General features: G+C 37.0%; 1 protein-coding gene across 1 annotated transcript in view; it reads right to left on the bottom strand.

Annotated features, from left to right (window-relative positions):
* The window catches only part of Plcb1 (phospholipase C, beta 1 (phosphoinositide-specific)), a gene marked incomplete at its 5' end in the record, with an annotated part of 704492 nt that overhangs the window by 200664 nt on the left and 483579 nt on the right, over positions 1-20249 (bottom strand). Inside the window, 5 exon segments of the mRNA XM_005380862.2 lie at positions 4993-5159; positions 6567-6667; positions 12469-12544; positions 13510-13563; positions 15339-15418. Of these exon segments, the coding sequence (XP_005380919.1) occupies positions 4993-5159; positions 6567-6667; positions 12469-12544; positions 13510-13563; positions 15339-15418 (478 nt within the window).

Raw genomic sequence — 20249 nt, 5'->3', positions numbered from 1 at the left:
AGCTTCTTTTTTCCCTGCCTTACTTTGTAAACAGGCTACCCCCACCTAAGGGGGGTGTAGCTCTCACATAATCTTTGCCCTCCTCTTTCACAGGCTCAGGATGTATACAAAGTAAGTATCCTGGCTTCCTGCTGAGTCACTTAGCCAAACCTCTAGACTCCCCAAGTTGACACAATGTTTCAACCATAACACTAGGCAATAAAGAAGTATTCTTCCCAGATAAATGAGACTGTGTTTATGGATCAGCCAGTACTGAGATCAACATCAATGTAATTCATGCTTGGGCACACTTGAAGAACTAGGTGAAATTGAGGCAGCAGAAGAAAAAGATATAATGTGATGTTAAGTTTTCCTATTGTTTCAGTATGAGTTTATTGATCAAAATATACTAATCAATGACTGAAGGTTAAATACTCTGTTTCTTGACTAGGATGTTGGTATCAAATCTTAGGTAAATTATTTAAACTCGAAGACTTGCTTGGCCACTTTGTAAAATGTTAATATGCATTTTTAAGCCCCATAGTGGGTCAGGGATATAGCTCAGCTGCACAGCGCCTGCCTGGCAAGCACAAGGTCCTGAGTTTGATTCACAGTAACAAGAAAATATTCTCCCATAGTGAATGAAGCCTATTTCCTTGCAGATCCATACCAGTCATCATATTAAGCTCATAAAAAAACTTCCTCAAATTATGCTTTGTTGAAGTTTACTCATAGTTACCTCATGAATAAAAAAGGCACCAAAGGAGTGCCTGAAAAGAATCCTAAAGCCAAGTATCATATGTTATGAGAAAAATCAAATTTATCTTAGAAAAATAAATTTCAAATCCTTACTAAAGAATTATGACCTAACCCAGTAATTTCTTAGTCCTAAAAATAAATTTCAAAATCATTATCCTTTTGATTATGAAATAAGAATATAAGAAAACAATTTTCTCTACTCTTCTTTGTTCATATAATTAGAGCAAAAGCAGTAAACAAGTTAACTGGGTATGAGGTAACATAAGTTCAACGTCATTTCCTTACTTGCATTTTTGGATAAGAAATAAGGTTTGCTTATACTGAAAAATGATATTTATTCTGGATAATGAATGGAAAACTTAGAAAAAAAATTGTCTTCATTTTGATTCTAAATGTAGTTGTCTTTCCTTAGATCTCTTTTGATTTACCTTGTGAATCTTCAAGATTGTGTCTTAAATTTTCTTGCTACTTAACATGTAACTTCTTAAGAAACATTTGTTGAATGAAGGAGTGAATGCTATCCTCTGTCCCCAAATAATCTCTAATTCATCCCTGTTGAATTCAATTCAGCATGAATATTATCTTTTCCTTGAACCTTCCCTAGAGGAAGACATCTGTTATGCTTTATATCTAGATGTTCCCCCAAAGCTTCATGTGCTCATGGGTGGGGCATTGGGGGGGGTATTTGGATCATGGGTATGTGATGCTCATCATTGGATTAATCCACTGAAGGGTGGGTGTGATGTGAGGAGGTGAAGTCTGGTGGGAAGAGGTGGGTCACTCTGAGTGTGGCCGGGAAGAGGATAGGTCCCTCCTCCCCCCTTGATTCCTGTCAGCTTTTTCCTGGCAAGCCATGAACTGTTTCTCTTCTGCCATACCTCTCTGCCATACCACCTGGCCTTGGACTGAGCCAACTATGAACTGAAACCTCTACAAACTTTGAGTCAAAATAAACCTTTAACTTGGTTTAACTTGTGGGTGTCAATTACTGTGCCTCAGAGATAACAAAGTAACTCAGACAACATCTCTCCTCCTTCCTACTCACTGCACACTGCCTGTATCTCTCATAGCCTGGCTGGACTCAGTGTGGTCCCTGGCCCATCAGTATCAACACTGCCAGTCACTTCTTAGAAATGCAGAATTCAGAAAATGCATTTTAACTAGGTCTCAGGTGATTGCTGTATACATTGGAATCTGAGAAGAGACAGTTCTTTATTTTCATGTCTTATTTTTTGGAAAAGGGTGCAAGCCTCAAGAAGCACAGGCTTTGTCTTTGAATCTGTCACAGGCCACTGCTTCTTGCCTTTCACTAACAATTTATTGAACACCAAATTTGAATAAATGAATGCAGATTTGCTTGTAGGTTTGAGTCTGAACATCAGAAATTATGTGCTTTCTCCAGAACTATACTGGCCTGGTTTAAAAAATGACAATAATAATTTAATGGGGCCCAGAATATAACTCAGGGGTGCAGCACCTGCCTGGCAAGTGCAAGATCCTGAGTTCTATTCCTGGTATCAATAATAATAATAATAATAATAATAATAATAGCAATTTGTGACACTTATGAGATGATGATTGAATGGTGAACTAAACATTAACATACATAACCTCACTTTATCCTTACAACAAGGCATTTATCATGAACCCCTTTGTGTGTACATGCCTTGAAGCTGAAGGTGGCCTACTTAGGCCTTTTGTACTTTGTTGAGTTGGCTGCTGGAGACAAGAATTTCTTCCACATAAGATGCAGAGAGGAAGGGATGACAGATCTAGCCAGCAAGAACCAAAGAATTGTTACCGGAGTCCCCTCCTTGACAAAATGTGCATCTCATGTACTAGTAGTTGTTTGGCATTTTAGCCATATTCCAAGTGTTGGATTCCAAAGCTCCTGTCCTTCACCTGTGCTAGATGAGACTTTCAGTGGAGTGACACCAATGTCAACTTTCCTGGACAGAGACCACAAGTGGACATTCTCAGGTAATAGGTTAGGGCACAAGTGCTTTATGTCAATGATTAGTTCACACCTACAAGTTTCATTAAGAATTGCACCTTGTGGATGCTGGGGAAAATATAAGAGTCTAAGGCCTATACCTCTTGAGTACTTCTAGAAAAAACTGATGAAAACATCAGAGGAAGTAAAACCAACATACTACATTGAGTGAAGAGTTAATATGTTTCCATTCCCATCAATGGGCCAGATACTCTTCTTTCTAAATGCTTCTCAGCTATTACTTAATTCAAATTCACAGAAAGCCCATCAAGAATTCTTCTCTCAGTTTTCAAGATGAAATAATTAAAGTACAGAGAGGTTAAGTACCAAGACCATTTTACTAGGGAAATGAATCCCAGCTTTGAAACTGTCACTGTTCTATATCACCTCTTTTTGTGATTAAGGGTGATACAGAGGATTCATAATCAATATCTTAGAAGGTTAGACAAGAAAAAAGTTGTCTTTTAACAATCTTTATTTTACATGCTATTGCTGGATGTGGTTGTACACACCTGTAATCCCAGCACTCAGAAGGCTGAGGCAGAATTGCCTTGAGTTCAAAGTCAGGCTGGGCTATAAAATGAGTTCAAGGCCAGCCTGAACTGCATAGTGAAACCTTGTCTCAAAAAGACAAAAAAAGAGAAAAATTTACACACTGCTGTGATTGTGAAATCCATACCTTATATGCTTGCAAAATGGCACTAATAATAGTGACAAACACTAGGAGACATATTTTTAATTTTCATTAGTGTGAAAACTGGTTCTTCTAAGATCCTAGGGTTTTATAGGAACCTATCACAATCTTTCCCTTTGTACTTTCTGCTCTCTCTAAGTGGATGATGTTCGGAGGTGTCACACACCAGCTGAAGCATGAACCATCACCAGTGTGGCGTGACAGGGGGCCAAAGGGCAAAGTCCATGCCTTAGAGGCCTCACTGATTTCATAGAAGCTTTTTGTCTTCCTCGTGTCTGGAGCTAATAGTGTTTAGAAGTCACAAAGGATTTCTCACAACATTGTGTTGGGGATTCTTGGGAAAGTTTTCATTTCATAAGGTAAATAGCAGGCTACACAGACAAATTTCTCCAGCAAGCTGCTCTCCACTTAATGATAAGTAACAGTCAAAAAGGGCTTTAGGGTCGAAAGGGCATCATACTTAATTGGGTTTGGAAGAGCAAGCTTGGCAATGCCAAGACACTGTCGGGTCAGCTGCTTGCTTTGGTTGACCTCACTCCCACATTAACAACAACAGTGCTGACGACAACAAAGGGCTCGATCACGAAAATAAAAACTAAAAAGTCATCTATGAAGTCCCAACAATACCACATTTTATACTCATTAAATACATTCATGTTCTATTTGGAAGAATAATTCCAGAATATGTACAATGGATAAAACATTTTTAAATCTATTTTTACAATAAACTTTCATAGTCATGACCATGACCATGACTTTGCTAGAGCTATTTCTATTACTATATAATTTGCCTGCATACTAATATGAGACTCATTTCTTCTCAGTGGTTGGTTAGTTGTACTTTCTTTTCCTTCCAGTGGAGTATCTAGGCAATTTGCTATAACATCAATTATAACACACCAATTTTCTCGATGAAGATATTTCAATCCAGACGAGACTTAGAAAAAGCAGCCAAAGATCTTGTTTGGGGACAGCACGGTCACATTCAACTAAAAACTTCCAGCAACTAAATTTCACGGTTATATTTTGGCAATTTATTTCTCCAGAATTGAAACCATAAATTTCTTAATAACTTTCAAGCAACTTAGAGCTGACTTTCTGATATCAAGTTAAGGATTAATTTTTTTTTTTCTACTAACACTAAAGTTTTTTCTATAGAGGACTTGAATTTCAAAATATTCTCTGAAGTTTTAGAGGTTAAGGAAAAAAACCTCTGGAGAGTTAATGTGCTTTCTGGAAAGGGACCCTAAAAGGCAGTCTTAAAGATAGTGAATTTCCTATAGGAGGAAAAATACAGTCCCTGGGTAAATCTAAAACAGAACAAATGATGAGACCTCTAAAAAAAAGTTACATACATAATATACAAAACAAAAATCACATCCCAAAGCTTAAAACAAATCTGCTTCTGGTGAACAGACTGGTGATTTCAGACAGCAGGCAAAACCAACGTACAAATGAGAGAAAGTGACCCCAAACAATCTTCAAGGATCCTAACCACCAGAGTGTGACCCATTTCCAACTGGAAACAAGAACTCTGTGGCCGTTGTATAGAACACTGTGTACTGACCTTTTTTGGCAAGGCTACTGTTGGGTTCATACTTTTCAATCAATACTTGGACTTGCTCTTGTTTCAGAGGTGGATAAAGGATTTCATTTAGCCGGGGGTCCCGCTGCTTAAGGTTGATAAAATCCATCATCTGATCAACAGTAAGATATGGCTTGCTTTTGGCACCACTAAAAACAGTTGAAAAACCAAGAAATTATAATATTTTCCACCAAGTCTCAGTCATGCATATAACAACAGGAAAACAATAAAATCAAATCGTACCCAAAAATTTAACACTGTGTTAAAATTCCTATCTTAAAGCCAGGTGTGGTGGCACATGCCTATAATCCCAGCAGTTGAGATGGCAGCAGGAGTGCCTGGAGTTAGAGGCTAACCTGGGCTACAGAGCAAGTTTGAAGCCAGCCTGGACTCCATGGTGAGACCCAGTCTCAAAAAAACAAAAAGAAATAAAATTCTTTTCTCGTCTGAAAAAATAATGGTGCTTCTCAACTGCAGTTTTATCCCCTTATGGGCTACTAATTGTCTTTTGTAACTACCACCATTAAATCTCAAGACCCATGAAAAAATATCACAAGCTTAAGGAAACCCATAGAAGGGGAATACTGCATGTGGAAGAATGCACTCTAAATTGAATACAGGTATTAATTTTTTTATTATAACACTAAACTTATGATTTCATCATCAAACTCTCATGTCCCACTTAATCATTTAAAGATGTACTTGTTACTCGTAGTTTAATAAATGAAAACAACATTTTTCATTTCATTAATGTTATTCTTTCATAAAGGTCTATATAACTCAAAGTGTGACTCAAACTACCCCATTCAGTTTTATTAAGAACCCAAAGTTCAACTGGGTAAGTACTGCACATGTTCAATAAATATTTCATAACAATGAACATCACAAGGAACAAACATCCAGTGTACCATGTCATTCTCAGCAACACTGCTTGCCTGCTTTCCTCCTTGTTTTGTTTACCAATTTTGGACTGATTTTCTGCAATTACCTGGATTTTAGTATAGCAAGAAAACAAGGCAGATACTTCTACACATATGTTTTGAGTTTTTGGTTTGTTTCTTTTCTTTTCTTCAGTCTTTTTTTTTTTTTAAGCAATGCTCACTTAAGTTTGTAATATCTACATAAGAGCAAATGATTTTCCATTCAGGAGTGTGCTTAGTAATTCCAGCTTCTCATTTCTCTAAAGTGGTTCAGACAGATTACATGAATAGCTCCCAGTCCAGAGCTCTTTCTGCTGCCTAAATCCTCATCCACTAAACAAAGATGTCTCCTTGTTCTATTTATATTCTTCAAAGCACACAAAGCCACCTGAGTACACTAAAGCAAGGGTGTCCAAAAATAAATCATAGCAAATGTCTACTCATGAAATGCAATGGTTTCCCCTCAAGGCCAAGAATGTGTGAGGATGTCCAACAGGTCGCCCAGGAACACTGCTTTTAAACATGGCGGCCTATGTTCCTCCATCTCCTCCCAGCCCTTCTCAAAACACTGCCCTAGCCTCACTGATTATCAACACACAAACTGGAAAAAAAGTGAATTAAAACACATGCTCTTACAATTCGGAAAAGATGTTATCAATCTCTGGTCGAGGGCAAAGATTGTTCAGGAAAACTCTGTACACATCTGGAGTGAAATCTTCTTGAGGTATCGAATCATTCTGGGAAATAAAACAGCAGGGTCAGCAAATGGTCTTTGTCTTTTCCTAGCTTCCTTCCGCAGTGTCTTGTTTTCCTTTCTCCCTTCCTGCCATCCTTACCTACCTTTCTCCCACTCGCCTCGCTCTTTTCCTTTTTCTGGGAGATCAGGGTGAACATTCAGAACACATCTACGAGGCCACTATAGAGTTCATGTGGATTGACTTTGGGGTGTCAAAAATCCTTATTTTCTGTTGCTTTTTGTTTCAATTTAAACTTTAGAATTTTCTCCTGCCAGAGGGATGCTCAAGCAATTCCCTAATTATATCTACTAAAATAAGTTAGACAAAGGGAAGATAGCTATGGCAGCAGAAGTTTTTAACTTTCTTGTTTTTCCTCCCTCACTTGCATATTCTCTTTTAAAAAGTGAATTAAAAAGTATATGTAACATAAGTGTTACCATTTTAACCATTTTTAAATATACAAGTAAGAGAGTGGCAGGAAGCATCTGCCCATTGCTGTGGTGTTTATCAGGTTTTTCAATAAATTTTTAAAAAAATGAAAACCTTAAAGGTAGACATTATTAAATGAAACCATAATTTCCAATTTTGCATCTTTTTTTCAAACAACATTCCTTCTGGTTTCAATAATCTGATAAATTGTGTTTTCATAAGAAGAACAGCACCAGTCATTATTTTTTAGATTGCTCATGGTCCTGTTATTTGGGAAACAAGTCATCGATATAAAAGACCACGTTTATGGCTTCTGTGATCTGTTTGGTTGGGCTGTCATGGAAACTGGAAGCATGTATTCTAGCCTTTGTTAACAGGAAGAACAGTTTTCATGCATTTTTCCCATTTCAGGTATGTGCTGATATGATTATTTTTATCTCCAAGCTCTTGAACAAAAGAAAATCCCCTTCCTTTTACCACAGTGCTATGTTTTGAAGAGGGCTTTTATAGAAATTCTTGAAAATCATTGTCTGAATTACTATGAGAAATTGTGTGCTCCTTGCTAACAGATAAGAAAACTTAGTCACTGCTTGGCAAATAGCAGGAGACCCATATCTGTGGAACGAATGAAGGAAGTAATGTTTCCTTTACTAAATCTATTTATAGAGAAGGAAAAACATCCATATTACAAAATAGAATTTTGAGAAAACCAAACATCGCAAGGATCATCTTACACAGGGTGATGTTTTATACAGTTAGACTTAGACTACTTGAGAACAAATCTTGAAATCATAAGCATAAGAATCAAATAAAAGAACAATGAGGAATTCTCATGATGGTTTCAGTGATGTTTTGCTACAGGCAAAGCAAAAAAAAAGTACAACCTGTAGTCAAATTTCCAAAACTCCACTGACTCATAAAAAGAAAGAAATTTCTTTGGTCACCTACTTTCTGAATTAGAGACACATCTCTATAATTTTGTTGATAGAAATGATCTGGTCTACCCCCAGTGTTTGGCTGTAGGCCACATGAAAAGAAAGATTTAAAATCAATTGCAGGGCTGGGAGTGTTGCTCAGTGGTAGTGTTTGCCTTGTAGGCTTGAGGTGCTGGGATCAATCCTCAGCACAGAAAGGATAATAATAATAACAAATTGCAAAAAAAAGTATATGATGCTGCTGCTGGCCAACTCAAGTGCATCTAACTTTGTTGGGTTTTGTGAATCCTAAATGTATTCTCTTATTTTCTCTACTAAATAGAACTCACACTACCTCTCCTTAACCTCACCCAGCACATACACAAATCATTTTTATCTAAGGATATCCTTATCTTCTATTACCAAACTCTTTTTCTTTCTACTCACTTTAAAGGCTCTTCCTCTAGAAAGCTTTGCCTTATCAACAACTGGGTTTTGCTTTCTTGTCACATGTGGCTGGTCTGATAGTTCAGCACTCATGTAAATGTACTCAGTTCTAAATTCCCTTCTTCCTTGCTAAGCTGCAGACATACCTAAGCTAGGACTTGTGCATTGCTGGTTTACTGTTCTAACTCCAGTCTGCCGCTCATAGTAGGTACACACTGAATAGTTACTATGTGAATAAATGTAGTTTTTGGTTATGTTTTGTTTTGGTTTTTTGTTTTTTTTTCTGGTACCGGGAATCGAACTCATGACCTTGCACTTGCCAGTCAGGCGTTGTGCCACTGAGCTAAATCCCCAGCCCCTAGTTTTTGGTTATGTTGGGAGTTGGTAGTAAGGACTTGTGCATTATCTCTCCTGTAAAGGATCAGATTTAAATGAGTTATTTACATAAGAGTCTATTCAACATAATGTCAGAAAACAAAATGCTTATTAAAATATAACCATTGTTTATGTACCAGCTATAAATTAGAATGTCTATTTTAACAGTGGCCAAATTAATGAGACCATCTAAATGAACACAACATTGTACCCATTGCCTATTGAATTGGTTCGGATCCCCAGTGGCCTCTTTCTTCTCGCCAGACCCCTCTTCTTTCTTTTTTTTTTTTTTTTTTGTTTCTCTCTGGTACCGGGAACCGAACTCACGACCTTGCGCTTGCCAGGCAGGCGCTTTTGCCGCTGAGCTAAATGCCCAGCCCCTGAGCTAAATCCCCAGCCCCAGACCCCTCTTCTAAGCAGCAGAATCAGCTATGAATTTATCAACTGACAACTCATGATTTGGTCACCGTCCAAAAGCTCCACCTCTGAACACGAGATTTTCGGGGAACATTTTAGATGCAAATCATAACAGTATTCCTTAGTAAAATCTAAAGGGGTCATTAAATCCAAAATAGTGAGTTTTCCTTTGTGTTACATCTATGTCCATCTACAACAATAAACTTTGCAAAGACAAGTACATGAACTACTTCCTTATTTTCTTCATTAAAATGCAGCCAACAGGCAGTGCTATAGCAATACTACAAAACAGTTTTCAATGTCACTGATCTCATTTCAAAGTTAATAAGCCTTAAATCAAGGGAATTTGGGACAAATAAATTGTTTTCAGTTCTCGGGGAGCTGGTGGGCAGAGTGATAATTTTCTGAATATGGAAAGGTTTTCAAAGGCCTCACTAAAAATATATGTTTGGATTATTAATAGAAGGACAGTAATTGCTTTGTCTCTCTCATTTGATGCAGTACTACTTTTTGACAATTAGAGTAACTTGAACCTAACAATCGTAATCTCCAAAGGAGTACCCTCTAAAGGAATGTGTTATTCCAGTGGATCGTGTCAGCCAGGATACAAGTTCAAGTGCATTAATTATCCCTAACAATGTGCACAAAGATAATGCTTAAAAAATTTCAACAGGATTTCCACTGGGTTTCTGGTAATGTATCTATTTACAGAATACAATTAAATCCAGTTTGAATGATGGCTGGCTGTGAACTAGGCTCCCATTTTTGAAGAACTATCTACCATGTGTATAACCTTTTTCTTCTCTGGAATGCTTGAAATGCTTCTTACTAATGCACGCAGAATCTTTTTGCTAATTTGTGGCTATTTCCTTTATTCATAGATCTGTAAATATGAAATTACCACATGGATTTTAAATATAGTTTTGATGTGCCATGGGCAGTTCATAGAAATATTTATTTCCTGGCTCTGAAACTGTATTTGGTTTTTACACTTTTAGAAAAGCATTCTAATTCTACAAGTCTTCCATGTAAATTATACTGTAGTATAAATAATCATCTTTCAAAACTACAAAGGAGTTTGATTATATTTTTAAAATATCTTCAGTTTGCTTTTTGAAAATTGTCATTACATGTAATTGGCTAACAATAAATATTTTTTTTTCCAATTCAAACATAACTCCTGCTATTTGAATCTCATTTCCCTTTTTAAGTGTCTCAGTTGATATTGGTCTGAAAGTCTGAACCTATACTAGATGGAGTGGATTATAAAGATTCAACTCATGACTCTTGACTGCATTATTGGAATTCAATTGTTTAGAAAATTGCAATTTGCAGAGAATTGATTGATGGATTTTATTTTCTATTCAGTTTTATTTTCTATTCCCTCTCTCCCTTTGCTAGATGTACAATACTAAGCTAAACTTTTTTTGATCATTGTATTTCACAAGATATTACCCAGAAAAAAAAATTGGAAGTGATCACAAAGAAAAGAATTCTTTGCAAACCCAGCTCTCATGTTTTCCCTTTGTGCTGGCTTGTGGTGTTCTCCCTGCAGTTGCTCTCACAGGGTAGTTCTTCCCAGCCTCAGGGCTTTGACATACTGTATGCTTTTCCTGGAATGAGCTTCCCTTATTCTCAAGGGCAGCATATCAGTCTTTTTTGTTTTAGTATCACCTCTCCAAATTTACAAATGTATTTATGGACATTGTTTTGACTAGGTCCCCCAGAAAGCTCTATGGTTCTTCAACCCTGGACTTTAATTTGTTCATTACCACATTTTCTACACCCAAGGGCTCCCATTAAGAGCTCAAGAAATAATTTGAGTCAATAACAGGTCCTTCCTTGTTGTGTCTTTCCTACTCTGAAGCAGCTAAGGAAACTCACAGCAAACAAATTCAAGCATTTTCTTTTGCATGTTAGAGTGATGGGAAAAGTGTTTTTGCAGACTTTGAACAGCTCTACCTATCATGGAAAAGTGATAGTGGAAAGGCACTCTTTTCTTCCTGAGAACTAGCAAAGTTGTTAATAAACTTCCCCCTTTATTTGAAAAGCATTGACAGTGAGAATTGGTTGACAAACTTAATAAATAGCACTCAGGACTTAGGCACAATTCAAGCATAAGTTTAAGAGAGGCTTCGCGGTTTCATTCAGTGGAACTTGAGCATTGCTAGTGAGTTTTGAGATTAGAGTGTTTTTCCTATAGAGCCAGTGTTGTCCATAGGCAAGTGTTCCTTGTTTCTTACATACTAGGTTAAAAATAATTTAGGACTGAAAGGAGTCCTGTACATATAGCGTGAGAAAAAGAGTTTACATGATAGATGCTGTTCTCCCAGAAACAATGGCAACATGCTCATTTCAGAGCCAGCGGGAAATGAATTGAAACAAAGGCAAATTACTTTCTTTGAGATAGTTAAAATATGTGGAGTGCTTTTTAAGTGTCAGGGTTTTGTAAGGCACCTGCATGTTTGTCTTCTCACTTACTTTACCACCAGTGAACAAAGTAGGTGACCTTCAAGAGAATTTATATTGTACTTATTTATACACATGTGTTATCATGGCAATTTTTATATAATTGATAAAACCTTAGGAATCAAAAATCTTAGAAGGATCAGATGAAATTAGTATTTCAAATGTCTTCCTAAATATAATGGCTTCACACTATCATTTGCTCATACATCGAGAGATATAAAGAAAGCCTATTGTTCAAGATAGGTACAACTGTTGAAAATAGGTTTATTGTTCACATTTCAAATTGCCTTCTTACTATTGATGACTTTGGGGATAATTTTTTTTTATGTTAGCTGATTGGATTGTTACTGATTTTTTTCAGTGGTGTTGGGGAGTAAACTCCATTTCTCTCACAAGGAAGTACCACTGTGCCCTCTGAGCCATATCCCAGCATCCCACTATGGATGTTTTTGTCTATGAAAAGCAAGGGTTCCTGAGGTTATAGGAATGAAGGAATACAACAGTGGTTTTATACATTGCAAACATTAACACCCAAGTTATAGGTTCCTTAATTTTTTTTTCCAGTTACCGGGAATCGAACTCATGACCTCGTGCTTGCCAGGCAGGCGCTGTGCCACTGAGCCAAATCCCCAGCACCTTGGTTCCTCAATTTTATAAAAGGATATCTAGGGAACACTGAGGCAATGTGTATTTAGTGTGAATTATTAAGAGCTGTTTCACTGTGCTATTATTGTAGGGCAGCATGCTCACCCTTGAAGATGGAAGACTACAAGCCTCTAATGCAGTTTCAACTCGCTTTCGGTCTGCTGAGAACAAGCGATATATGCTGTGAAGTGAAGAAGGAGAGATGTTTACAAGACATAAGGATCACAATACCTATAGATGATGCTGACTTAAATAATTCCATTGACTCAAACCTAGTCAGCACTCGTTTTAAAGAATGAAAAGATGCCCCTTCCTCCATCTACCCGCATCTCTGTTTTCAAAGCTCTATGTGTATGCCTTTTAAATATTACAGTGTCTAAAGTCAGTAGTATTCTGATCCAATTAAAAACTGTTCTATTAAATAAATAAATTCATAGGAAACACTATGCCAATAACCTTCCTAATCTTCTCCTCATTGCTACGATTCTTCCAATGGTATATGTTGTAATCTTAATAATTTAATGTTTTTATTAATAGAAGCTCATTGGTAGCTTGTAAGTCAAAGGTTAAAGGCATTTGGCTAATATGATCTTTGGCCACTAATTTGGTTTTAAAATACAGAACTTAAGTGAGCAATTTAACATAATGATTTGGATTTATGGATTCTACTGAAATATTAAACTATGCCTGGACCTCACTTGTTCTACTGTGTCTCCCTTAGACTGGTTTTGCTCTGTAGTTTTCTTCTTCCTCCTGCCCTGCTGTGTCATTTAAACTCCCTGGTTGGCACCTCTTGGCACTGGCGTTTGCAAGCCCCACTTTAAGGCTAGCACCATCTTGGAAGAAGTCACCGCATCTGCTTACCTGGGACAGATTGACTCTCAGATGGGCTTGGGGATTTAGCAAACTGGTTCCCTCCTACTCCCTCCGGCCCTTTTCTGATTTGGTGTTTCTTGAAAATGATGCCACAGGAAAGGGGCCCCAGGGAGGGGGGTGTGCGGTGAGGAAACCAGCTGCTCTGATAAGAGACAGGCATGAATGAGGGTGTGGTTGCCACGCACTTCCACCCTCCCACTTAGGCTGGGGCACAGATTCAAGTCTCAAAGGAGGAGACGATGAATAATGGGAAAGGCTCATGCAACTTACTTTTTCAGAGGAATGCGCCCTTCTGGAGTGACTTGCAGTTTAAGTTTAGTGTATCTGTTGGGGAAGCAGAGAAATGAGTATTTCAATTTTTTTTAAAGAACCTTTTGTGCAAAAAAGAAATACAGAGAGAAGAGCCCATGGTCATGTGTAGTTTGTTGAATCTGCATCCAGATCAAGAAATAGAATGGTGCCACTTGGCAGCACCCCAGAAGCTCCTTTCATGCCCTGTTGCTGAGTCTGTCTAGCCACAATGTTACCCTGCTGTAACACAGCACAGGTCACATTTGCCCATATCTGTATCTTACACAGATGGAGTCATATTTTTCTGTGTGTCTGGCTTCTTTCATTCAATATTACGTGTTTAAGATCCATCTCTATTTAGCTTATAGCTGTGAATTATTATTTACCATTATTGTATGGATTTCCACCCTATGAATATGACAACTGTATTTATGTCTTCAGCTAGTTCTGGACACATAGGTAAGGCCGTGGAGCAACAGAACTCTCAACCACTGCCAGTGGGTGTGTAAAGAGGGAAACTGCACCCATTGCAACCTTGCTTACCCAGTCCCATAGATAACTGTGCATGCAAAACAAACTCTGACAACATTTCCATCAAATATATGATCTAGAATGTCCAGCATCTCTCAGAGGGAGACACCAATTGGATAGACTTTTGCGATAGGTAATAATTAGTCAGCCAGCATCCTGTGTTTCAGGTGCAGCATCTTATTTATCTGTCTCTTTCTACTAACATTGCCTTGAAGAACAGATGATCTCGAAATGTTGGGTGAAGGATACATAACACCAAAGATAAGGTAAAAACAAATTGGAAAAAAGGAAGGGAGAAGGTGGAGGCTGGTAGAAAGGATCTTCAACAAACTCAGGAGAGGAGATCATTCCACACACAAAAAAAGTTTAAATAAAGACCTGTGAGTACTGACTAAAAGTAAAAGGAATTCATAAAAGAGCAAAAGAGAGATGTGGTTGAAGTGTGAGGTGTGGAATGGGGGATATGTCTTGCATAGCAAGAGGGAAAAGAGAAAACTATTCAGTAGAACAGAGGACCACCTATTAGTGCTTCTGCTTGTGGTTTTGATTTAAAGACTTTCTGACCTCTTGAACGGCCACAGTTTCCAAAATGAAAACAACCGGCCTTCTTTGCTGTTCATCTGGCATACATTATTATTTTTCTTGGTCAAATAATTATTAGTAAAGCTGCTGCAATTCCAAAATGATTTGCTAATCTGTTTTGCTTTTCACTCCACTATTTTTCTGTCTGCCCTTTCCTTTACATCCTTTCTCTTTCTTTCTCCTTACTAATACTTGCTGTGTTCATGTACAAAAGCTGAAATCAGGTCATCAGCTTATTGATCTAAGAAGGCAGAGAAGTTACTGTGGCATCTATCTGTGATCTCTGACTGTAGTGAAGGAGGAGCATATGCTGTTCATTCCCATCTTCACACGAACAACTGAGAAGACACAGGCAGAGGCAGAAGGAGAGGACTCTCTGAAATTAATATTTCCTAGTTCTGAGCACAGCTGCAAGGATTTGGAAGTACCTCCTTATGATGTGTCAGAGGCACTGACATTCAAGCGAACTCAGCCCAAGCGTAATACGGATGTGCAGCTTGGAGGAAAGAGCGATCTTTCTTGGAAGTTGTCCAATTCCCAACAGTGGAGCTATCAGTTCACTAACAAATCCCAAAGGGAAATTTATGTTTATCAATGTGAGAAGCCAGTGCAGCACAAACAAAGGCCTCACAAAGGGGAAAGGAAGCTGACTCACAAGAAGCAACACCCTTAGCAATAAAATTATAGCGACTTACGCTTTTTCCAGAAATGCGTCCCTGGACATGTTTTGGGCCAACAGGTTTGTTGCCAAACTGAAAACCTCTTTTGTCCATTCCTGAAAAATTTAAATCACACTTCTGTTAGCTTAAATACTGCACGGTCCTAAGACATGCTGTTAGCTTGGCTTCCAGGGAGACTCGGTTCAATCTGGATACAAAAGTCCCCTTAAAGCTTTTCTTTTGTCTTTTCCCAAAAATAGCGTAATAAATTGAAATCCCTGAAATCCCTGAGTGATTACTCTTTTCCTACGGAAATGTTCCTTACATATAAACAAAGTTTTTCTGCTTTTTAAAATCCCTCATGATAGAAAACTGCTATGCTGCTTGCAATAACCTAATGCATTTTTATTATTTTCCTTGAAATATAAACATATAAAGAATAATTTAGAAGCTTAAAATATGATAAATGTATTTTAAAATGTAAATATATTGCTCCTCATTTCCTACCTAGGCAAAAGCAGCTATACCGGGGATCTTTACACGTAAGCTATAGTTCTAGAGATTCTCTAAGCCAGTTGCAAATATAATGTCAATGTACATGACTCCTTCCAATTTCATCAAATCCTCTTCACTGTCTTCATCTTAATTCCTACCTCACACTACTCTCAATAGTGGTCTCATTTGTCTGAAAAGAAAATGGAAAGTTACATATCTACAAAAAGATGACTGAATAACAATTTTTGGTAATAATTTTCAACACATAACAAACATTCTGAACCAAAATATCTTTTTTCTGTCAGTAAAAATGACATGAGAGCTGGTTAACAATTGGATAGTGTTGTAGTGGATTCGGTTCTCTTCTAATAAGTAATATCTTGAAATCTCACCATATTACTGTATTATGCTCTACTTACAAGATTTATTAATGCTCTCTATATTTATTATCTATAATGCTGGGTATGTAAATATTTAAAAATGTGTTCTTTCCTTTGGATAATTTGACCCCTTTATAATATCGTGACCTTATTTCTCTTTCTACAGTTTTTCACTTCAACTTTATTTTATCTGATATACAAATAGCTGCTATTGCTCTCCTTTGCTCAGCAATTTCCTGCACTAGTTTTTTCTATCCTTTAATCATCAGTTTCTATCCTTTTATTTTCAGTTCATATCCTAAGGTTAAAGTAGTCTCTTGTTTTTCAAGTACATTTAGCTAATTTGTTTCTTTGATACAGTTTGATTGGAGAATTTAATCCATTTACATTTAGTTATGGGTATATGAGGACTTACTACTGGTATTTTGTAAATGTTTTACTATTTAATAGTTCTTTTGTTCCTTTTTTTCCCAATCTTGTGTCTTTTCTTTGTATTTTTAAAGAAATAATGTCTTTTAATGCAACAGCTTTGCAACCGAGTTTTGTTATTTCTACTACAGATCTGTTGGTTTTTCAGCATGGTGTTTTTCTTGTTGTGCATTTGCTTTTTGCTTCCTGATTTAAGGCACTGATAGTATTCTGTCATATAAGTTGGTAATATTTTTGATGAAATTGAAGGAAAAGGTGCCTTAGAGTAATGGGAAAGGAAAGAACGTTTTTTAGCAGTAAAAATTGGGAAAAGAACCAGAGGTGACCAAAAATGTTAGAAATTAGAAGGAACATGAATTAATCCAAAAGAAAGTAGAAAAGAAAGGACAAGCTGCAATTAAAAAGTAAAGTTGAAGTCAGAGTGTGAAGGGTACTTAGCATCTACATAGGTGCTTACAGATAAATGAGCAAAAAATGTGATATGACTAAAGTCTTTAAAAATAAAGGATAGAAGGTGAGGAGAGCCAAGTCTATGTTGTAAATTATGCAGATGTGATCCTTAATTATGATATATTATCTTGACTAGATTAAGAAACACCTAGTATAGTACACTTAGTATATTTAGTACTTTGGTAAAGTACACCTAGTACTTTAGTACAGTACCCTTCTGGTTGTATCTGGGTAGATCACAGAGGTGTGATCTTGGGATACATATCTGGTTCCTTTCCTTTTCCTCTCTGGCACTGTTTTTTCTGCTTTGTATGTCTACTAGCATAAACTAAGCATCTTTACTGCACTATGCCCTTCCACCACGGTGTTTCTACCTTGGAGCCAGCTGACCTTGCACTGAATTCCCTGGTACCATGAGTGAGCGTGCTGGAGTATGAAGACCCCTGTGCCTGCTCTGTTAGTCTTAGTTATACATAGCTGGAAGGGGATGGAAAAGCCTAGGCATCTCCTACTCTCCTTACTAACAGGTATAAAGGGTTCTGTCATGGAGAGGGAAGAGCCGGTGAAGAGACATGGGACTGGCTATTGGGAGCCAGAGCCTGCTTGGCTATAATGTATGAAAATGTAAAAGAAACTGGAGACAATATGAGTGGAGCATTGCTAGGGTCCACTACAGACTGACAATTTGTACTGTATTTCAAGAGCTTTGGCTACAGGAAGTAGCCACCTTGGGCAAATAGAGAATATACATCAAAACCTTGCAAAAATTAGTCTGCATATGTTCTAGATCAGTGCTTCTCAAATTTTGACATGCACAGGAATCACTGACAATCTTGCTAAAATGCAGATGCTGACTGAGGTCTAGAGAGGAGATAAAGATTCTGTATGTCCTGGAAGTCCTCAGGTGAGATCTATGCTGAACCATACAATGAGTAACAGCATTTTAGGGTAGACATGCAACATTGTCTAAATGTTTTTTAGAAATGTGTGATTTCAGACTCTACACCAGAATCTGCAGTTTTTCAGGAAATCCTTGTTTTTTATACACATTAAAATTTGAGTACACTGCTGGGCCAGGAACAGCCTTTGAGTGACAAGATGTTAGAAGTTTAGGTTTAGAAAGCATTATTCCAGTCTTTGTTTCACCCTTTATCAAGCAAATAAAGAAATTATTCTGTGTAACAGGGCTTGCATAACCAGAAAGACCTTGGGGCTGTCTTAAGAGCAATATGGCTTAAGAGTTAGCTTTAGATCAACTTAAAGCAGCTACAACTCATCATGAGATTATGAAATATGCTTGGCTGCAGGGTAGACAGAGCTTACAGGGGCAAAGTTTTTATACAGCCAGTGCTGAGCTTTGTTTATTAAGGACAGATTTTTATTTATTCTCAAGGATTTGCTTTTCTACTTTCAGAAACAAAGTTCTGATTGTCACTCCACTTCGTACAACCCCTGCCATTTAATCTCCGAATCTTCTTTTGGGAAATTTTCTGCCTTACAATCACTCTCTCCTGATGAAGGGGACAACAGAGGTCCTGATTAGAGAAGATGACCATTAATATTAAATTCCATGGACTTCTGCTGGAGTTTAATCCCTCCCATTACAGCTGTGAGATTCCTTCCATAGTGGCATCTCCCCATAGATGCTGGAGCTGGTACTAAGACACCAGTCTTGACATCAACAGAGGTTTTTCCTACCCCATCACAAAGTAAGCATATGTTTTTTATTTCTAAAGCTATTCAAGTTCTGATGTTTGTGGTACAGGATTTCATGTGTTTGCTTAATACCACTAACAACTGTTGCACAGTTGTCAGATATTCTCATAGCCATTGCTTGAATGTTTTCTACACTCTCGATAAGGTTCTTGTATCCACTAACTTAACCAACTCTTATAACATTTTTCTAGACAGTAAGTGGTTATCATCCTTATTTTATAGGTTAGGATTCAAAGTTTTAAAGCATTTAATATACCTTATATGTAGTTATATACTTCACAATTACATATTATATTTTACATTTGATTATATGTTCTACTTTATATTCTATACATAATACAGTGTTCACCATCATTTTGTTTTAGAAAATTTAAGTATGGTTGATACATAAGTTGGCTTAGATAAATCAGATAAATAAATACACTTAAATATTTTATATTCAATACTAACAGTATTTACTACAGACGAGGCACTGTTTAAGAATTTTGCAAATAAGTAACTCATTTAACTCTCATAAACCACCCTATGAGATAAATTCTATTATCACCACTCAATTTTACAGATGAAAAAAGTGAGGCAGACATATTCAATAAATGGCAGAAAATCACAGAGCTACTATTGGGCATGCCTCAGATTTGGAACATGTGTTTACCTCTGAAATTGGAACACTTTACCACTACCATATGAGGACGAAGAAAGTCAAGTATAGGAGAAATCAGAAATGATAAAGTGGAGAAAGGGAAGAAGTCAGCCATAAAATGTAAGCCTAAAAAGTCTTGGAGTTCTAATAGATCAAGTTACAAACTCAGCTCAAATTTGCTTTAAAATTGTGAAGAGGAAGATTCAATCATAACATGATTCACAGTTGCTCCTGATCTAAATACTACACAATAACTGTTCCCAGTTCTGAGAGCAGAGAGAAAGTTCTCCTATTGGAGAAAATTCTGTCTAAAAGGGGAATACAGACAAAGACAGCATCTTCTGGAAGAAATGAAATACTTGCAGAGACTTGCTTTCCCTTGTACAGATTCACAGTTTAATGTATTTATTGTACCTTGCTTTTTCAGTATTACACATTTGTACTCATAAAAATAGTGTAACAAACATGTATACCCATCAAGTCAAATTTAACAAATACTAGCATTTTACCATAGTTGCTTTATTATTTTGTTTCTGAATACATATTTAAAATATTGTGAAGTTTTGCAAATAAACCTTTGTTTGATTCTGTATCTCCTGTGGCTGCTTTTGTCCAACAATGGCAGAGCTGACGAGCTGAAATAGAAATGCAAAGAGTGCAAAATACTACCTAGTCCTTTACAGAAAAATTTTGCCAGCCCCTGGTATGGATCTGTATTGTTTAAAATATTAAATGTATCTGCATCATACTCTATGTATTCTTTTGTTATATGGCTATTTATAATCAGCATTATTTCTTTAAAATGAATTCTGTTGTTACATGTAGATCCAGCTCCTT

Source organism: Chinchilla lanigera, unplaced genomic scaffold (genome assembly GCF_000276665.1).
Source record: "Chinchilla lanigera isolate Chin_1 unplaced genomic scaffold, ChiLan1.0 scaffold00014, whole genome shotgun sequence".
Lineage (NCBI taxonomy): Eukaryota > Metazoa > Chordata > Mammalia > Rodentia > Chinchillidae > Chinchilla > Chinchilla lanigera.
The sequence above is the reverse complement of the archived record's forward strand: the minus strand, read 5'-3'. Positions and strand labels throughout refer to the sequence as shown.